This window comes from Oncorhynchus masou, unplaced genomic scaffold (assembly GCF_036934945.1).
Source record: "Oncorhynchus masou masou isolate Uvic2021 unplaced genomic scaffold, UVic_Omas_1.1 unplaced_scaffold_1175, whole genome shotgun sequence".
NCBI classification, from domain to species: Eukaryota; Metazoa; Chordata; class Actinopteri; order Salmoniformes; family Salmonidae; genus Oncorhynchus; species Oncorhynchus masou.
Window position 1 is genome coordinate 177,034 of NW_027001515.1, and position 21,524 is coordinate 198,557.

At 39.2% G+C, this 21,524-nt stretch overlaps 2 protein-coding genes across 3 annotated transcripts in view; one reads left to right on the forward strand and one right to left on the reverse strand.

Moving 5' to 3' along the window:
* LOC135529520 (fumarate hydratase, mitochondrial-like) overlaps positions 1-9,098 on the reverse strand; it is a 60,466-nt gene extending 51,368 nt beyond the window's left edge. Inside the window, exon 1 of one of the 2 annotated variants that reach the window (XM_064958207.1) lies at positions 8,934-9,097. In XM_064958207.1, coding sequence (XP_064814279.1) covers positions 8,934-9,041 — 108 coding nt within the window. In that variant the 5' untranslated portion in view covers positions 9,042-9,097. Of the gene's footprint in view, positions 1-8,933 lie in introns of both variants that reach the window. The other variant, XM_064958208.1, reaches the window with a different exon arrangement.
* Positions 9,099-15,117: 6,019 nt separating this feature from the next.
* On the forward strand, positions 15,118-18,234 carry LOC135529521 (hematopoietically-expressed homeobox protein hhex-like). The gene is made up of 4 exons (XM_064958209.1): positions 15,118-15,614; positions 17,140-17,318; positions 17,538-17,588; positions 17,819-18,234. Exons 1-4 carry the CDS (start codon positions 15,260-15,262, stop codon positions 18,080-18,082), a joined length of 849 nt encoding a protein of 282 aa, XP_064814281.1. The 5' UTR covers positions 15,118-15,259; the 3' UTR covers positions 18,083-18,234.
* The last annotated feature ends 3,290 nt before the right edge of the window (positions 18,235-21,524 follow it).

A 21,524-nucleotide genomic window follows, 5' to 3' on the forward strand; every position in this document is an offset into this window, starting at 1 on the left:
CTAGTTCATTTATCAGATTAGATACTGTATGTTATCTGGCTATAGACTGTAGACTAGTTCATTTATCAGATTAGATACTGTATGTTATCTGGCTATAGACTAGTTCATTTATCAGACTAGATACTGTATGTTATCTGGCTATAGACTGTAGACTAGTTCATTTATCAGATTAGATACTGTATGTTATCTGGCTATAGACTAGTTCATTTATTAGACTAGATACTGTATGTTATCTGACTGTAGACTAGTTCATTTATCAGATTAGATACTGTATGTTATCTAGCTATAGACTAGTTCATTTATCAGATTAGATACTGTATGTTATCTGGCTATAGACTAGTTCATTTATCAGACTAGATACTGTATGTTATCTGGCTATAGACTAGTTCATTTATCAGATTAGATACTGTATGTTATCTGGCTATAGACTGTAGACTAGTTCATTTATCAGATTAGATACTGTATGTTATCTGGCTATAGACTGTAGACTAGTTCATTTATCAGATTAGATACTGTATGTTATCTGGCTATAGACTGTAGACTAGTTCATTTATCAGACTAGATACTGTATGTTATCTGGCTATAGACTGTAGACTAGTTCATTTATCAGATTAGATACTGTATGTTATCTGACTGTAGACTAGTTCATTTATCAGATTAGATACTGTATGTTATCTGGCTATAGACTGTAGACTAGTTCATTTATCAGATTAGATACTGTATGTTATCTGGCTATAGACTAGTTCATTTATCAGATTAGATACTGTATGTTATCTGGCTGTAGACTAGTTCATTTATCAGACTAGATACTGTATGTTATCTGACTATAGACTAGTTAATTTATCAGATTAGATACTGTATGTTATCTGACTATAGACTAGTTCATTTAGCAGACTAGATACTGAATGTTATCTGACTATAGACTAGTTCATTTATCAGATTAGATACTGTAAGTTATCTGACTATAGACTAGTTCATTTATCAGACTAGATACTGTATGTTATCTGGCTATAGACTGTAGACTAGTTAATTTATCAGATTAGATACTGTATGTTATCTGACTGTAGACTAGTTCATTTATCAGACTAGATACTGTATGTTATCTGGCTATAGACTGTAGACTAGTTAATTTATCAGATTAGATACTGTATGTTATCTGACTATAGACTAGTTCATTTAGCAGACTAGATACTGTATGTTATCTGACTGTAGACTAGTTAATTTATCAGATTAGATACTGTATGTTATCTGACTATAGACTAGTTAATTTATCAGATTAGATACTGTATGTTATCTGGCTATAGACTAGTTCATTTATCAGACTAGATACTGTATGTTATCTGGCTATAGACTGTAGACTAGTTAATTTATCAGATTAGATACTGTATGTTATCTGACTATAGACTAGTTAATTTATCAGACTAGATACTGTATGTTATCTGACTATAGACTAGTTCATTTATCAGACTAGATACTGTATGTTATCTGGCTATAGACTGTAGACTAGTTAATTTATCAGATTAGATACTGTATGTTATCTGACTATAGACTAGTTCATTTAGCAGACTAGATACTGTATGTTATCTGACTGTAGACTAGTTCATTTATCAGACTAGATACTGTATGTTATCTGGCTGTAGGCTAGTTCATTTATCAGACTAGATACTGTATGTTATCTGGCTATAGACTGTAGACTAGTTAATTTATTAGATTAGATACTGTATGTTATCTGACTATAGACTAGTTCATTTATCAGACTAGATACTGTATGTTATCTGGCTATAGACTAGTTCATTTATCAGACTAGATACTGTATGTTATCTGGCTATAGACTGTAGACTAGTTAATTTATTAGATTAGATACTGTATGTTATCTGACTATAGACTAGTTCATTTATCAGACTAGATACTGTATGTTATCTGGCTATAGACTAGTTCATTTATCAGACTAGATACTGTATGTTATCTGGCTATAGACTGTAGACTAGTTAATTTATTAGATTAGATACTGTATGTTATCTGACTATAGACTAGTTCATTTAGCAGACTAGATACTGTATGTTATCTGACTGTAGACTAGTTCATTTATCAGACTAGATACTGTATGTTATCTGGCTATAGACTAGACTAGTTCATTTATCAGATTAGATACTGTATGTTATCTGGCTATAGACTGTAGACTAGTTCATTTATCAGATTAGATACTGTATGTTATCTGGCTATAGACTAGTTCATTTATCAGACTAGATACTGTATGTTATCTGGCTATAGACTAGACTAGTTCATTTATCAGATTAGATACTGTATGTTATCTGACTGTAGACTAGTTCATTTATCAGATTAGATACTGTATGTTATCTGGCTATAGACTAGTTCATTTATCAGACTAGATACTGTATGTTATCTGACTGTAGACTAGTTCATTTATCAGATTAGATACTGTATGTTATCTGGCTATAGACTAGTTCATTTATTAGACTAGATACTGTATGTTATCTGGCTATAGACTAGTTCATTTATCAGATTAGATACTGTATGTTATCTGGCTATAGACTAGTTCATTTATCAGACTAGATACTGTGTGTTATCTGGCTATAGACTAGTTCATTTATCAGATTAGATACTGTATGTTATCTGACTATAGACTAGTTCATTTAGCAGACTAGATACTGTATGTTATCTGACTATAGACTGTTCATTTATCTGACTAGATACTGTATGTTATCTGGCTATAGACTGTAGACTAGTTCATTTATCAGACTAGATACTGTGTGTTATCTGGCTATAGACTAGTTCATTTATCAAACCAGATACTGTATGTTATCTGGCTATAGACTAGTTCATTTATCTGACTAGATACTGTATGTTATCTGGCTATAGACTGTAGACTAGTTCATTTATCAGATTAGATACTGTATGTTATCTGGCTATAGACTAGTTCATTTATTAGACTAGATACTGTATGTTATCTGGCTATAGACTAGTTCATTTATCTGACTAGATACTGTATGTTATCTGGCTATAGACTAGACTAGTTCATTTATCTGACTAGATACTGTATGTTATCTGGCTATAGACTAGTTCATTTATCTGACTAGATACTGTATGTTATCTGGCTATAGACTTGTTCATTTATCAGATTAGATACTGTATGTTATCTGACTATAGACTGTAGACTAGTTCATTTATCAGACTAGATACTGTATGTTATCTGACTATAGACTAGTTCATTTATCAGACTAGATACTGAATGTTATCTGGCTATAGACTTGTTCATTTATCAGATTAGATACTGTATGTTATCTGACTATAGACTAGTTCATTTATCAGATTAGATACTGTATGTTATCTGGCTATAGACTATAGACTAGTTCATTTATCAGACTAGATACTGTATGTTATCTGGCTATAGACTTGTTCATTTATCAGATTAGATACTGTATGTTATCTGACTATAGACTAGTTCATTTATCAGATTAGATACTGTATGTTATCTGGCTATAGACTATAGACTAGTTCATTTATTAGATTAGATACTGTATGTTATCTGGCTATAGACTATAGACTAGTTCATTTATCAGACTAGATACTGTATGTTATCTGGCTATAGACTAGTTCATTTATCTGACTAGATACTGTATGTTATCTGGCTATAGACTAGACTAGTTCATTTATCTGACTAGATACTGTATGTTATCTGACTATAGACTAGTTCATTTAGCAGACTAGATACTGTATGATATCTGACTGTAGACTAGTTCATTTATTAGACTAGATACTGTATGTTATCTGACTATAGACTAGTTCATGTATCAGACTAGATACTGTATGTTATCTGACTATAGACTAGTTCATTTATTAGACTAGATACTGTATGTTATCTGACTATAGACTAGTTCATTTAGCAGACTAGATACTGTATGTTATCTGGTTATAGACTGTAGACTAGTTCATTTATCTGACTAGATACTGTATGTTATCTGGCTATAGACTAGTTCATTTATCAGACTAGATACTGTATGTTATCTGACTATAGACTATAGACTAGTTCATTTAGCAGACTAGATACTGTATGTTATCTGACTATAGACTAGTTCATTTATTAGACTAGATACTGTATGTTATCTGACTATAGACTAGTTCATTTATCAGATTAGATACTGTATGTTATCTGACTATAGACTAGTTCATTTATCAGATTAGATACTGTATGTTATCTGACTATAGACTAGTTCATTTATCAGATTAGATACTGTATGTTATCTGGCTATAGACTAGTTCATTTATCAGACTAGATACTGTATGATATCTGACTGTAGACTAGTTCATTTAATCTGACTAGATACTGTGTGTTATCTGGCTATAGACTAGTTCATTTAGCAGACTAGATACTGTGTGTTATCTGGCTATAGACTAGTTCATTTATCAGACTAGATACTGTATGTTATCTGGCTATAGACTGTTCATTTATCAGATTAGATACTGTATGTTATCTGGCTATAGACTGTTCATTTATCAGATTAGATACTGTATGTTATCTGGCTATAGACTAGTTCATTTATCAGATTAGATACTGTATGTTATCTGACTATAGACTAGTTCATTTAGCAGACTAGATACTGTATGTTATCTGGTTATAGACTGTAGACTAGTTCATTTATCTGACTAGATACTGTATGTTATCTGGCTATAGACTAGTTCATTTATCAGGCTAGATACTGTATGTTATCTGGCTATAGACTGTAGACTAGTTCATTTATCAGACTAGATACTGTATGTTATCTGGCTATAGACTAGTTCATTTATCAGACTAGATACTGTGTGTTATCTGGCTATATTCCATGATATAGGGCTGTAGACTTAATCATTTAGCTGACAACATTTATGCTTAACAATCCTGTGACATTATTTTATAGTGGAGAATTTAATTTACCTGAATAAAACAGAAATGATCTTTTCCCCATTGTGGAGCGAGTGTGCATATGAAGAGGCTATGTTGAGCATAAAAGACACGAGTTATTTGGCAACTTTAGTTGTGAATGATACAAACCTTAGAAATCACAACATACATGGGCTGCATGGTGCAAATATAGGCGTTGGATGATTTAAGAAAGTAGCAGAAAAACAGCTTGCAGCTGTTTTCTCATCGAGTGATGACATTTTCACCCAACAGACATACTGTCAATTTAATGTGGTCTTCACTAATATGTATAATGAGTTTAGATTTAGAATGGCCCACTACATAATGTGCAGGAACAGCTGCAGGGGCTAAGACATGTAATCTGTAGACACTGGAATAGCGAATGGAGGCTGTGCTCATTCCTGCCCGTCCGTTTCGTAGGCTACTTTGGTTTTAGAAACAGAGCATGTGCTTTGAGATATAAATATATATTTTTAAATCTCATTTCCCTCCACGCATCAACCACTGTTTGAGGAGCTCTCGCTGCCCGACAGGAGACATCCCAACTCTGTATACGGGGGCCTCTCCGACCTCCAGTCAGCTACCCGGTGCTTCACTTGGGAAACCAAGTGAAATCTGTACGGTAGCATCGATAGTAAGATGTTTTTCGCTAACAAAATATATTTCCCTAAACAGTTGACAGGCAGTCTGCCCACTCGAGTAAAACTTTACTCATACTTGAGTCAAATTAAAAGATAGCTTTAAAAGAAAATGACTCACCCAGTAAAATACTACATGAGTAAGAGTCAAACTATTTGGTTATAAAATGTACTTAAGCATCAAAAGTAAAAGTATAAATAATTTTTAATTCCTTATATTAAAGCGAAACAGACAACATGATTTACTTATTTAATTATTATTATTATTATTATTATTATTATTATTATTATGTATTCTTTGTCCTGCTTATCATTCAAAATGTACTTTTGGGTGTCAGGGAAAATGTAAGGCGTAAAAATGACATTATTTTATATAGGAATGTGGTGGAGTAAAATTAAAAGTTGTCAAAAAATATAATTAAAATAAAGTACAGATACTATTTTTACTTTAAGTACTTTACACCACTGAGCAGAGCTAGTCCACTATGCATAATAAAAGTCCAAACTCAAAGGCGAGTGCTCATGTTTAATTTTGGAGTATAGGCCATATCAACGTACCAAAGACATCTTAAATCAGTTTTGTTTTATGTTTCTCTACACTTGGTAATATGTGGAAGGCTATGTACGGTATAACAGCACTATCGTCTTTTTAATTCAGGGTTTTTCTTTCGGCTTGGGCTCATACGTCTATGGATAATATAAACTCCATGTTTATGGTTGTTTTGAATGAATCTTCACAGTCCCCAAGTCCAGAACAGACTATGGGAGGGGCAAAGTACTACATAGAGCCATGACTACATGGAACTCTATTCCACAGTACTACATAGAGCCACGACCACGTGGAACTCTATTCCACAGTACCACATAGAGCCACGACCACGTGGAACTCTATTCCACAGTACTACATAGAGCCACGACTACATGGAACTCTATTCCACAGTACCACATAGAGCCACGACCACGTGGAACTCTATTCCACAGTACTACATAGAGCCATGACCACATGGAGCTCTATTCCACAGTACCACATAGAGCCACGACCACGTGGAACTCTATTCCACAGTACCACATAGAGCCACGACCACGTGGAACTCTATTCCACAGTACCACATAGAGCCATGACTACATGGAACTCTATTCCACAGTACTACATAGAGCCACGACTACATGGAACTCTATTCCACAGTACTACATAGAGCCACGACTACATGGAACTCTATTCCACAGTACCACATAGAGCCACGACCACGTGGAACTCTATTCCACAGTACTACATAGAGCCACGACCACGTGGAACTCTATTCCACAGTACCACATAGAGCCACGACCACGTGGAACTCTATTCCACAGTACCACATAGAGCCATGACTACATGGAACTCTATTCCACAGTACTACATAGAGCCATGACTACATGGAACTCTATTCTACAGTACTACATAGAGCCATGACTACATGGAACTCTATTCCACAGTACTACATAGAGCCATGACCACATGGAACTCTATTCCACAGTACCACATAGAGCCATGACTACATGGAACTCTATTCCACAGTACCACATAGAGCCACGACCACGTGGAACTCTATTCCACAGTACTACATAGAGCCATGACCACATGGAGCTCTATTCCACAGTACCACATAGAGCCACGACCACGTGGAACTCTATTCCACAGTACCACATAGAGCCACGACCACGTGGAACTCTATTCCACAGTACCACATAGAGCCATGACTACATGGAACTCTATTCCACAGTACTACATAGAGCCACGACTACATGGAACTCTATTCCACAGTACTACATAGAGCCACGACTACATGGAACTCTATTCCACAGTACCACATAGAGCCACGACCACGTGGAACTCTATTCCACAGTACTACATAGAGCCACGACCACGTGGAACTCTATTCCACAGTACCACATAGAGCCACGACCACGTGGAACTCTATTCCACAGTACCACATAGAGCCATGACTACATGGAACTCTATTCCACAGTACTACATAGAGCCATGACTACATGGAACTCTATTCTACAGTACTACATAGAGCCATGACTACATGGAACTCTATTCCACAGTACTACATAGAGCCATGACCACATGGAACTCTATTCCACAGTACCACATAGAGCCATGACTACATGGAACTCTATTCCACAGTACTACATAGAGCCATGACTACATGGAACTCTATTCCACAGTACCACATAGAGCCATGACTACATGGAACTCTATTCCACAGTACTACATAGAGCCATGACTACATGGAACTCTATTCTACAGTACTACATAGAGCCATGACTACATGGAACTCTATTCCACAGTACTACATAGAGCCATAACTACATGGAACTCTATTCCACAGTACCACATAGAGCCATGACCACATGGAACTCTATTCCACATCAAGTAACTAACAAAAGCAGTAATCTCTGATTTAAGAAACAGATAAAAATACACTTCATTGAACATTGAGGACTTTAGACACACACACACACACACACACACACACACACACCTGGATTGTGTTGTAGTAGAGTAGTGGCCGGAGGGCACACAATGTATTGTGAAATCTGTTGTAAAAATGTATTTTAATTTTTTTTTAAGGTATTATTATGTATATTACTGCCTTAATTTTTGCTGGACCAGAGGAAGAGTAGCGGCTGCCTTGTACAGTCTGACTTGTGATGGGACTGTTCACCAAAAGTCGCTCTGGATAAGAGCGTCTGCCAAATGACTTAAATGTAAAAGTGAGCCTTCATGTTAGATTCCTAGGGGCTACTTTCACCAACTACCTCGTACCCCTCTACACATTGACTCGCTAAGTCACTCCTTGTATAGCCTCGTTATTGCTATTTTATTGAGAAACGTTAACTATTTGCTTTTTATTTTTTTAAATTAAGACATTGTTCTTACGTTTTCACTCTGTATTGTTGGTTAAGGGCTCGTAAATAATTGTTCCACGGTCAAATCTACACCTGTTGTATTCGGCGCAAGTGACAAATACAATTTGAACTCCGTGTTTACTTGGTAAGTTATACAGTGAAAGTTAGCCAGTTAGCAGATAGTTGTAAACTGACTTTGACCTTCTGCCAGCCTGACACAAGATAACATTAGCCAAATGACAAGCTTGCTACCAGAATATTGCTGTGAATACTTGTGTTTCTCTTGTTTGACAGACTGCGGTTGTCCTAAAAACAGCATTACTACATTCATGTAAAGCTAGATAGCAAGATGGCTAACTATTCATTTGAGCTAGTACCACTAACTAACCAGTTAGCTTGGCTAACTAATAAGGTCATTTGCAGGGCCTGCGATGGGACTAACAACTGACTGTAACCTCCGAGAAGACCCCAAAACGTACCATTCTGGAGGAGATGACTGCAGGACTGTGCTTTGTGTTGGAAAGGCTCCTCGGCAACGCCTGGAGGTTGCAGTTAAATCGCAGGACGTTTCTCAAAGAGAGATACATTGCGTTATTAACTCAGCTGTCCCTTCAGACCAGGGCGGAACTAAACATGAGACAACTACACGTCTGTGTTAGGGGACGGAAACATATATTTGCAACATTTCTTGTGCACGTGAGGGGGGGGTATCATTTAAAGCACACCGAATCAAAAGCGATATAAAAATGTTATACTACATTTGACTGTCTTCGTGCCGTTGAAACAAGTGACGTGTTTGATATTACTGTATTTGTCATTACATTTTTAGGCCTTTTGGTTTGTCTAAACTAGTGTTGGGAAAATGCAAATGTGTAAGCGATCATGTATCCTGTATAGCCGCTAGTGGGCGCTATTTACATGTCTTTTTAACGGATCTCCACGTAAATAGCGGACACAAGCGGCTTTCCAGGCTAGAAATCATGGAATGTTGAGTCCTAAACTGCTATCTCTAATATTCAATTCAATTCAAGGGGCTTTATTGGCATGGGAAACATGTGTTAACATTGCCAAAGCAAGTAAGGTATATAATATATAAAGTGAAATAAACAATAAAAATTAACAGTAGACATCACACATACAGAAGTTTCAAAACAATAAAGACATTACAAATGTCGTATTATATATATATATATACAGTGTTTTTACAATGTGCAAATGGTAAAGGACACAAGATAACTGATAGGCACAGTGGGATAGGTGAGCACTGCAGCTACCAATTTAATTGTCTAAACTTGAATTTATGCTATGAGGATTTTTAGGCTCAGTTGTTTTAAGCCTTTGTGTGTTGTTTGTTGACGCCTGAGAGGAGTCCCCAGATCAGTTTTTCAGAGTTGCCACCAGTCCTGCGTTCACTTGAGCAGGAACATAAAAGTAAGGCATGTGATCCATTAGAAATTGTGAAATGGAATTATAGACAACTTAAAATATCGTCAGTAAAAGTAGCACTCACTTCTGTCATCATTAAGTGCTTTGAGGGGCTCGTTAAGGATCATATCACCTCTACTTTACCTGTCACCCTAGACCCACTTCAATTTGCTTACTGCCCCAATAGATCCACAGACGATACAATCGCCACCACACTGCACACTGCCCTATCCCATCTGGACAAGAGGAATACCTATGTAAGAATGCTGTTACTAATTTCAAATGTATATACTGTATTCTACTGTTTTAGTCAATGCCATTCCGACATTGCTCCTCCTAATATTTAAATATTTCTTAATTACATTGTTTTACTTTTAGATATGTGTATTGTTGTGAATTGTTAGATATTACTACAATGTTGGAGCGAGAAACACAAGCATTTCGCTACATCCGCAATAACATCTGCTAAATATCTGTATGTGACCAATAAAATTAGATTTGATTTGATTTTTTATTATAGATACAGTTCATATGGGTTTAATACCAATTTTCTGCCTCTACAATATAGCCTCTTCAGTATCACCAGCGAAGCACCATCACACCTCCTCCTCCATGCTTCACGGTGGGAACCATACATGCGGAGATCATCCGTTCACCTACTCTGTGTCTCACAAAGACACTGCAGTTGGATGCAAAAATCACACATTTGAACTCATCAGACCAAAGGACAGATTTCCACCGGTCTCATGTCCATTGCTCGTGTTTCTTGGCCCAAGCAAGTCTCTTCTTATTATTGGTGTCCTTTAGTAGTGGTTTCTTTGCAGCAATTCAACGATGAAGGCCTGATTCACACAGTCTCATCTGAACAGTTGATGTTGAGATGCGTCTGTTACTTGAAATCTGTGAAGCATTTATTTTGGCTGTAATCTGAGGTGCAGTTCATCTCTAATGATTTTATCCTCTGCAGCGGAGGTAACTCTGGGTCTTCCTTTCCTGTGGAGGTCCTCATGAGAGCCAGTTTCATCAAAGCGCTTGATGGTTTTTGCGACTGCACTTGAAGAAACTTTAAAAGTTTGACTGACTTTCATGTCTTAAAATCACGATAGACGTTGTTTCTCTTTGCTTATTTGATCTGTTCTTGCCATAATATGGACTTGGTCTTTACCAAATAGGGCTATCTTCTGTATACCACCCCTACCTTGTCACAATACAACTGATTGGCTCAAACTCATTAAGAAGGAAAAAATTCCACAAATTAACTTTTAACAAGGCACACCTGTTAATTGAAATGCATTCCAGGTGACTACTTCATGAAGCTGGTTGAGAGAATGCCAAGAGTGTGCAAAGCTGTCATCAAGAAAAAGCGTGGCTACTTTGAAGAATCTCAAATATAAAGTATATTTGGATTTGTGTAACACTTTCTTGGTTACTACATGATTCCATATGTGTTATTTCATAGTTTTGATGTCTTCACTATTATTCTACAATGTAGAAAATAGTTGTTTTAAAAAAACTTGAATGAGAAGTGTCCAAACTTTTGACTGGTACTGTATGTTTTTTAAAAGGCTGTAAATGAGGCTGAATGAACTGTTTCTCTGCCAGACAAGGCTCCGCTGATAACCAGGTGTAGCGGTGGTAAGGATTCACTCTATCGTGCTGAAAAGAAAGCTCTGCTGTTGGGACAGCTTTATGTCGACCCTAACAGTTTGTCACCATTATATAGTGCAATTAATGTATTGTTTAGTGTTGTGTTGTGTAGTGGCTTTGCTGGCATGCACAAAATCTTTTTTGAGTTTGCCATACCAAGATTTACATGCTATTATTGCCACTGATTCTAGTATTCTAATTCCTAATTCTATGGAAAATACTGTATCTTGAAAACCGGAAACATCCGCTTTCAGCCGCTCCCCCTGGAGAGATTTTGGTTGGCTGAGCCATATTAGAAAAGGAGGAGATAAGAATCCCAGCAGGAAATGAATAGAGGAACATATAACGCTCCGCCCAGTAGACTGTCGACCAATCACGTTCCCGTTATCAGCGGTTGCTAAGCTAATCGTCAAGCAATCCCTTCTAAAGGTCTGGGTATGACTCCAGAAACGTCCCTATTTTCCTCGAAAGTACTTAATGTCATGATTTCCACGCTTTACGATATTGCAGAGGTTAAGTTTTAGATAACTGTAATATAAACAAACAAATTAAATGTATTATTATCTCAAATCCTGGAAAATATTTAATATGTTGAGCTTCTTGTTCACATAATTGGTGCTCAGGTTGGATTTTTGTTCTAGCGCCCAATTGACTCCTTGAATGAGAGAAGTTTAAAGGAGAGATCAGTTTTAAAACTTCAACTTTTTCTCTCATTTGCATGTCAAAAATGTGTGTGGAATTGCAGAAAATTAGCTTTAAAACTGCATACATTTCTCAACACCACCAAGATGGGGGGGCCTTTTTTTAAATCCCTTATCACAGCCATTATATCAGCCCCTTTTTGATCTGGTTTTGGTTTGTTCTGATTTGAGGTTGTTTGTTCACGTGCCATTTTGTGAAAATTCTGGATCCGAAGTCCACGCCCCTTTCGTCGGTGATTGGTCAACAGTACTACTCCTAGTAGGAGTGGGAACATGACATGGTTGTTGTTTGTCATTCAATAAGAGATGCACAGTGTTTACCCTTCAGAAATAATAAACTCGTCTGCTCTGTATATCTATCTTCCTGTAGATGGCAGCAATGATGCTCCTTCTGTTTCGGTGGTCCATAAATCACACAGGCAGGCGGCACTCAGTGGGGAAGAGTGAACCCATGATGGGCCACCCTATGTGGGGTTTTTTATCTAACCTTTATCTAAACTTTATTTAACCAGGCGTGTCGGTTAAGAAAAAATATTATTTACAATGATGGCCTACCGGGGAACAGTGGGTTAACTGCCTTGTTCAGGGGCAAAACGACAGATGTTTACCTTGTCAACTCGGGGATTAAATCTAGCAACCTTTCGGTTACTAGTCCAACGCTCTAACCACTAGGCAGCATAAATCAGGTCGCAAAACATAAGCATTTTAATTGTTGTCCAAGAATCTATGATGTTACTTGGTAATCTGGGGGCAGATCAACTGTAATTACATGGAGGTAGCCTAATCATCATAATGAGTCCTTCATTTGAACACTATGGACCTAATCAGGTGATAACAGCGCTGAAGACCCAGTTTGTATAATTTGTTGAAAACGAATATCCATCTGTGACACAACAGATTATTGTCCTAAAGCCTGTGGCTACACCCTCTAACTTTCTCTCACAGTAGACTGGATAAAGTAGCCTAGACGGCCTATGGATATTCATGGCATTAGCTTTAATAATATACCACATATTTATAATAGATACATTTGGGTGTTTGATGATAATTGATTTTATTTAAAACCTTTTCTATTAATTTAATTAAATTCCAAACGTCTCTAAAATCGTCCATGTGTCGCCAACAACGTCGGTGCTGCTCGACGACAGAGACAGCGATGACCACCCACCCTGCTCTCTGTAACTATCAGCTGTTGTCGGAACAGAAGTCCGGACGCCACTCCGATCAATTCACTGCAATCATTGTCAAAGTCCAAATATTAGCCATCTAGTGATTTCACTTTCATGTGAGGCTATATGTCTCAGCTCATATCAGTGTTTATTCTTCGGGTCTCTTTTATCTAAATTACGACGTTAGAAAGTTCCCTTTATCAGAGTGACTCGCTTGTAGAAAAATCGAATCGGCTAATCAGTGGAACTATTGTCAATGGGATTTCAGCTTTGCGGCACAATTTTGCATCAAGACAAAGAAAAATAACTGTTAAAAAAAGCTGAAAAGAGCCGAGTTACAAAATTGCAGCTCCAGTGAATATAGAATAGACCCAAATAGGCTGCGAAATATTACATAAATGTTCAACATGTAGGCTAGGGCCTGCTCGTAGTCATGGACTCTGTTTTAAACTGGAAAGAGCACAGATGACTTATTATTGATCAAACTGAAACATTAGAGAAGTTATAACGGAATTTATTCATTACTGTTTAACAGAGAAGAGGAAACGATGCGGCAATGATCCGATAGAGCCCCTACTCGGTTAGCTATTTAAAAACCACTAACATTCATAATAGACCCACAACACACAGCGCTGTTATACTGACGGGCTTCTATAGTGTCTCTCTATTGGCTCACTGATACAGGAATCAGCCTCGGGATCATTTCAATCATCCAAACCATGAGTTAATCACCTGTCACAGACGCAGTGGTATTTAACAATCTGCCGTTTAAATCTGAAGTAATATTCTGTGATAATGTGCTCCAAATATCCGAATGATTCAGGCCATTATAATTTACTTTTTACAGATTAGAGGGGTATTTACTACGTTTTATGCACATGGAAAACCACGTGAATAGCCTATTCTATTTAATCTGGAAACCACGTGAAAAGTATATTCTATTTAATCTGGAAAACCACGTGAATAGCCTATTCTATTTAATCTGGAAACCACGTGAATAGTATATTCTATTTAATCTGGAAACCACGTGAATAGTATATTCTATTTAATCTGGAAAGCCACGTGAATAGTATATTCTATTTAATCTGGAAAACCACGTGAATAGCATATTCTATTTAATCTGGAAACCACGTGAATAGCATATTCTATTTAATCTGGAAAACCACGTGAATAGCCTATTCTATTGAATCTGGAAAATCAGTGAATAGCCTATTCTATTTAATCTGGAAAACCACGTGAATAGCATATTCTATTTAATCTGGAAAACCACGTGAATAGCCTATTCTATTGAATCTGGAAAATCACGTGAATAGCCTATTCTATTTAATCTGGAAAACCACGTGAATAGCATATTCTATTTAATCTGGAAAACCACGTGAATAGCCTATTCTATTGAATCTGGAAAATCACGTGAATAGCCTATTCTATTTAATCTGGAAAACCTCGTGCCTATTGAATCACTTATAAAGAAATGTCTTTTTAACATGTGCCACGCGTCAGGAGATGTTCATACAATCTTTCTTTTTTAAACAGATAACACGTAAAGGCCCATTTTATTAATGAACATAGGCGCTTAAAGGTAAGATAAAGGATAGCCTAATGATTGGATATTATTGAATTATAAAGTGTATTTGCCGAGGGGACCAATCGCAGTGTGTGTGTACCTGCAGGAAGTGGCCTGCTCCGTTATCTCCTCCCTCTAATGCTGAGATATGAAGGAGCTTTAACTGAGGTCACACTCACCAGCCAACTCATGGAGAGAGAGAGAGAGAGGCGCCTATAGGTTTCCTACACTTCTTCCTTTGACAGCAGAAGATAATATAGTTGAATAGAGATATTATTCAGTACCAACACAGTGTGATCATGCAGTACCAACACAGTGCGCCCTCAGCCATGGCTGTTCCTCTTTACGCGCCGAGCCCTATCCAGCCCGTCCACCCAACTCCTTTCTACATCGAAGACATCCTAGGGAGAAATGAGCCCCTGACCCAGTCTTCAGCGGTGGTCTCCACGCCAAATCTACCGTCACCCAATTCATCCTTCACCAGTTTGGTCTCTCCGTACCGGACCCCCATCTATGAACCGACACCGATCCACCCTACGTTCTCTCACCACGCTGCGCTCACCGCCACGTATGCCTCCGGGGCTTTCGCTAATTCACTGTATCCTTTCCACCGGTCTATGGGGGACTATACTCTGATCAGGCACGACCCGCTCGGTGAGTTCAACTCATATCAATCTCTTACTTGTTTGGATGATTTTTCTGCTGAAATTCGTTAAAGATACTTTAATGTTGACAACTACTACACGTCTGTATTAACCTATGTACAATGTGTAGGCGAAAGGAGATTAAAAGTTTGTGCGTGTACTTGATCTTGAAACTAGATTCTCATTCCCTGCGTGCTGCAGGTTTCCATCCTAAAGTGGTAGTATGTTTTAGAGGTAAAAATGTGTATATTATGCTTGAACATAGTTGGCATAATTTACCTAAATACATTAAGTTATCTGTTTAATTTGCTAATTGTTAAAGTGTTGGGCCACTTAAATCTACCACCTTGAGTTTTTTTTGGTGCAAAATCCGTTATTGTTTCAAACATCCGATGCATCCTGCGACTAAAACATGCTCTAAATCACTTGTTATTTCAGCATTAAAGTGTCGCCCTGGGTGAACTGCCTCTCTGTTCAGCAAGCCTGACCCTTTCCGTTCATACAGGAAGTCTTGAGCTCTCGATAGGAGTAAATCTGCTTTCAGAAGCTGTTGAATGTTTTCCTGGCGGCCTCGAGCAGCCTCTTCCCCGGGAGTCGTGCATGATGCTGATTATTTTATCGACATCCTCAATACAGACACATTCAGGAAACACTCGACTTCTGATAGCCGGGATCCGTTTGTCTGATATTGTTCATTTCCTCCGCGGTGGATTGTGACTTTATGGTTGCTAAAATAATCAAACTGCAAAACATGAAACAGGCCTATGAACTGACGCAGTTTAAAATCTTTAGGGCGACTTTTGAATTGATTTGAATTTCACTATTTCATCCAATTGATTTCATTTATTAAATCATTCAATTCATGCCTATAAGAAAAATATGGGTTTGATCATTGTGCCACAAAACCAAAATATTTTTGGTGTATAATGAATCATATATTTTTTTAAAGCGATTATTTATTTTTTGCCTTTTGGAAGATATATATATATATGTGTATATGAATATATCTCTATCTCTATCTATCGTTTTTTTAAAGGATTTAACTATTGTAATGGTGATTATTATTGTATTCTTATGAGGTTAAGGTTATAGTTTAATGAGATTAGCTGATTCAAACATATGTCGATTTTAAATAGCATCAATTGCGGTATGTTGATGGCAAGGTCGTTAGTAATGAGAGAAACTGGTGAGGCAAAGCAACAGGAAACACAGGACGGATATTTTGCCATAGTTCTACTCTCTCCACTCTGCTTCAAGTTTCAACTCACGGCCTTCCTTAATAAAAACTGGGGTTAAACGGATGCCTGCAAAACACGGACAAGAAAGATTATAAAAACTGTAGACATTTGGATAGAATCATTTAGGCCTCTGCTGGAGGAGAAACGAATCAAGTTTAACGAAAATAATTTTGATTTATTTTCACTTTTTGGAGGGGCTACTTTAAAGGTCTAACATTTAAGCATATAATTCTGCCCCATTTGTCTAAACATGTTTTTCAATATGAAATCATTATTTGTATTTTTTTGTCTTCAAAGGTAAACCACTTCTATGGAGCCCGTTCATTCAGCGTCCACTGCACAAGAGAAAAGGTGGACAAGTCCGATTCTCCAACGACCAGACAATAGAGCTGGAAAAGAAGTTTGAGACACAGAAATACCTTTCACCCCCCGAACGAAAACGGCTGGCTAAAATGTTGCAACTGAGTGAACGACAGGTCAGCAGTATGTTTTATTAGGGTCCACATCCAGTATCTATTCATGTCAGTTGGGTTTTATCCGTTTCACCCGTATCATCAATTACATTCTTTTTTAAAGACATTTCGTTCAACTGATTTCCGCATAGGCCAACAGTCTTAGGTAAATGATCTGACACACAATCTAGTAGACTAAGATTTAACTGACTTGCCTAGTAAAATTTAAAAAATGTTTTCCAGGTGAAGACGTGGTTCCAAAATCGAAGAGCCAAGTGGAGGCGACTGAAGCAGGTATGAATAAATTAGGACGGGGTTTAATGTACTTTTCGATTAAAGTGGTCAATTATGAATAGAGAAAGGGCTATTTATATATAATTTCAAGATAAAAAAACAACAACATTTATTGTAGATTTCGTGCTTGAGGAGCCTGTGCGTAGAATCCATGCACAATGCCAATGGCATACCCAATGTGAAATGTACGTTGTGGCTGATTGGTCGCCGTTGTTGTTATTTCCCCCCAGGAGAACCCTACCGGCAGTAAGACAGATCTGGAGGACGATAGCACCGGGAGAAACTGCGAGGAGGGACCGGAGTCCGGTGTGAGCCTCAGTCCGGGCCGGGACCAGAGATGTAGGGCTACAGAGATGACGCACACTCACAGTCGGTTGCAGTGTTCCACGTCGCCTCTATCACAAGGACAAATAGAGTCAGACATTTCAGATGATACAGACCAAGAGCTGGACATAGAGGATGACATGGAGTTCCCACTGAATCCACCGATATGAAGTCATCAGATCCCTGTTTACAGGTCAATCTGGACGTTGTCCCACTGGGTGACTGACGGCCCGGGAAGAGGACCAATAGCTCGTCAGTAAACATTGTTGTAGCATCTTTCTGGGACATAGATTTGTTTTTGTATATAAATACCTGTATATTTTGTGATGTTGTTTTATTGTCATTATGAGTTTTAAAAAATAAATAAATAATTGAGCAAAAAATGAGCGTCGGAACGGTTAGGCCGAAAAACGACATGTTTTACTCCAGGACGCCAACAAACCTCACTGGACGTGACCGTGAGCATTTCACGGTACTGACATAAACAATTTGATTTGAAGATCCCATCGTACCGGTTAAAAACACGAAAGGACGTATGTGGAAGTAGTTTAGTGACATTTATTTTGTGTTAAATATTGGTTCAAATATTAAAATACAATCCTGATCTTTCTTATACCTCTCAGATATAGGACAGACACTTTAAAACAAACTTCCTTTTGATGCATTTTTTGTTGTTGGCTAAATCAAAAAGCTAAATGTTTCTTGGTATGACCATTTTAAAACAATTCCATATGTTAGGTTAGTAGAACCCTTTTGAAATACACTCTTAATTAAACTAACGATATCTGGGTTGCGTCTCAATATACCACATCCGCGGATTTTGGCGCAGATTTTGGGTTTTGTAGATGGGATGCAGTTTATGTCAGAATTGACCATAATTGACTTTTGCGTAGCAGGTGTGTTTGTCAGACCATTATGTGACGTCCCGAAAATCTGTCTTCTCAGGAAAATGTCTCCAGAGTCTAAAGTTTTGTTTTGCTCTACCACGCCCACAAGACTGTCTGAAGGTAACCCAGTACTGACTGTCTGAAGGTAACCCAGTACTGACTGTCTGAAGGGAACCCAGTACTGTCTGTCTGAAGGTAACCCAGTACTGACTGTCTGAAGGTAACCCAGTACTGACTGTCTGAAGGGAACCCAGTACTGACTGTCTGAAGGGAACCCAGTACTGACTGTCTGAAGGGAACCCAGACCTGACTGTCTGAAGGGAACCCAGACCTGACTGTCTGAAGGGAACCCAGTACTGACTGTCTGAAGGGAACCCAGTACTGACTGTCTGAAGGGAACTCAGTACTGACTGTCTGAAGGGAACCCAGTACTGACTGTCTGAAGGTAACCCAGTACTGACTGTCTGAAGGGAACCAAGACCTGACTGTCTGAAGGGAACCCAGACCTGACTGTCTGAAGGGAACCCAGTACTGACTGTCTGAAGGTAACCCAGTACTGACTGTCTGAAGGTAACTCAGTACTGACTGTCTGAAGGGAACCAAGACCTGACTGTCTGAAGGGAACCCAGTACTGACTGTCTGAAGGGAACCCAGACCTGACTGTCTGAAGGGAACCCAGACCTGACTGTCTGAAGGGAACCCAGTACTGACTGTCTGAAGGACTGTCTGAACCCAGTACTGACTGTCTGAAGGGAACCCAGACCTGACTGTCTGAAGGGAACCCAGTACTGACTGTCTGAAGGGAACCCAGTACTGACTGTCTGAAGGGAACCCAGACCTGACTGTCTGAAGGGAACCCAGACCTGACTGTCTGAAGGGAACCCAGACCTGACTGTCTGAAGGGAACCCAGTACTGACTGTCTGAAGGGAACCCAGTACTGTCTGTCTGAAGGTAACCCAGTACTGACTGTCTGAAGGGAACCCAGACCTGACTGTCTGAAGGGAACCCAGACCTGACTGTCTGAAGGGAACTCAGTACTGACTGTCTGAAGGTAACCCAGACCTGACTGTCTGAAGGTAACCCAGACCTGACTGTCTGAAGGGAACCCAGTACTGACTGTCTGAAGGGAACTCAGTACTGACTGTCTGAAGGGAACCCAGACCTGACTGTCTGAAGGGAACCCCGTACTGACTGTCTGAAGGGAACCCAGTACTGACTGTCTGAAGGGAACCCAGACCTGACTGTCTGAAGGGAACTCAGTACTGACTGTCTGAAGGTAACCCAGACCTGACTGTCTGAAGGGAACCCAGTACTGACTGTCTGAAGGGAACCCAGTACTGACTGTCTGAAGGTAACTCAGTACTGACTGTCTGAAGGGAACCCAGACCTGACTGTCTGAAGGGAACCCAGTACTGACTGTCTGAAGGTAACTCAGTACTGACTGTCTGAAGGGAACCCAGTACTGACTGTCTGAAGGTAACCCAGTACTGACTGTCTGAAGGGAACCAAGACCTGACTGTCTGAAGGGAACCCAGTACTGACTGTCTGAAGGGAACCAAGACCTGACTGTCTGAAGGGAACCCAGTACTGACTGTCTGAAGGGAACCCAGTACTGACTGTCTGAAGGGAACTCAGTACTGACTGTCTGAAGGTAACCCAGTACTGACTGTCTGAAGGGAACCCAGTACTGACTGTCTGAAGGGAACCCAGTACTGACTGTCTGAAGGTAACCCAGACCTGACTGTCTGAAGGGAACCCAGACATGACTGTCTGAAGGTAACCCAGACCTGACTGTCTGAAGGTAACCCAGACCTGACTGTCTGAAGGGAACCCAGACCTGACTGTCTGAAGGGAACCCAGACATGACTGTCTGAAGGGAACCCAGACCTGACTGTCTGAAGGTAACCCAGACCTGACTGTCTGAAGGGAACCCAGACATGACTGTCTGAAGGGAACCCAGACATGACTGTCTGAAGGTAACCCAGACCTGACTGTCTGAAGGTAACCCAGACCTGACTGTCTGAAGGGAACCCAGACCTGACTGTCTGAAGGGAACCCAGTACTGACTGTCTGAAGGGAACCCAGTACTGACTGTCTGAAGGGAACCCAGTACTGACTGTCTGAAGGGAACCCAGTACTGACTGTCTGAAGGTAACTCAGTACTGACTGTCTGAAGGACTGTCTGAAGGGAACTCAGTACTGACTGTCTGAACCCAGTACTGACTGTCTGAAGGGAACTCAGTACTGACTGTCTGAAGGTAACTCAGTACTGACTGTCTGAAGGTAACCCAGTACTGACTGTCTGAAGGGAACCCAGACCTGACTGTCTGTACTGACTGGGAACCCAGTACTGACTGTCTGAAGGGAACTGTCTGAAGGAACCCAGACCTGACTGTCTGAACCCAGTACTGACTGTCTGAAGGGAAACCAGTACTGACTGTCTGAAGGGTAACCCAGTACTGACTGTCTGAAGGGAACCCAGTACTGACTGTCTGAAGGGAACCCAGTACTGACTGTCTGAAGGGAACTCAGTACTGACTGTCTGAAGGGAACCCAGACCTGACTGTCTGACCCCGTACTGACTGTCTGAAGGGAACCCAGACCTGACTGTCTGAAGGGAACTAGTACTGACTGTCTGAAGGTAACCCAGACCTGACTGTCTGAAGGTAACCCAGACCTGACTGTCTGAAGGGAACCCAGTACTGACTGTCTGAAGGGAACTCA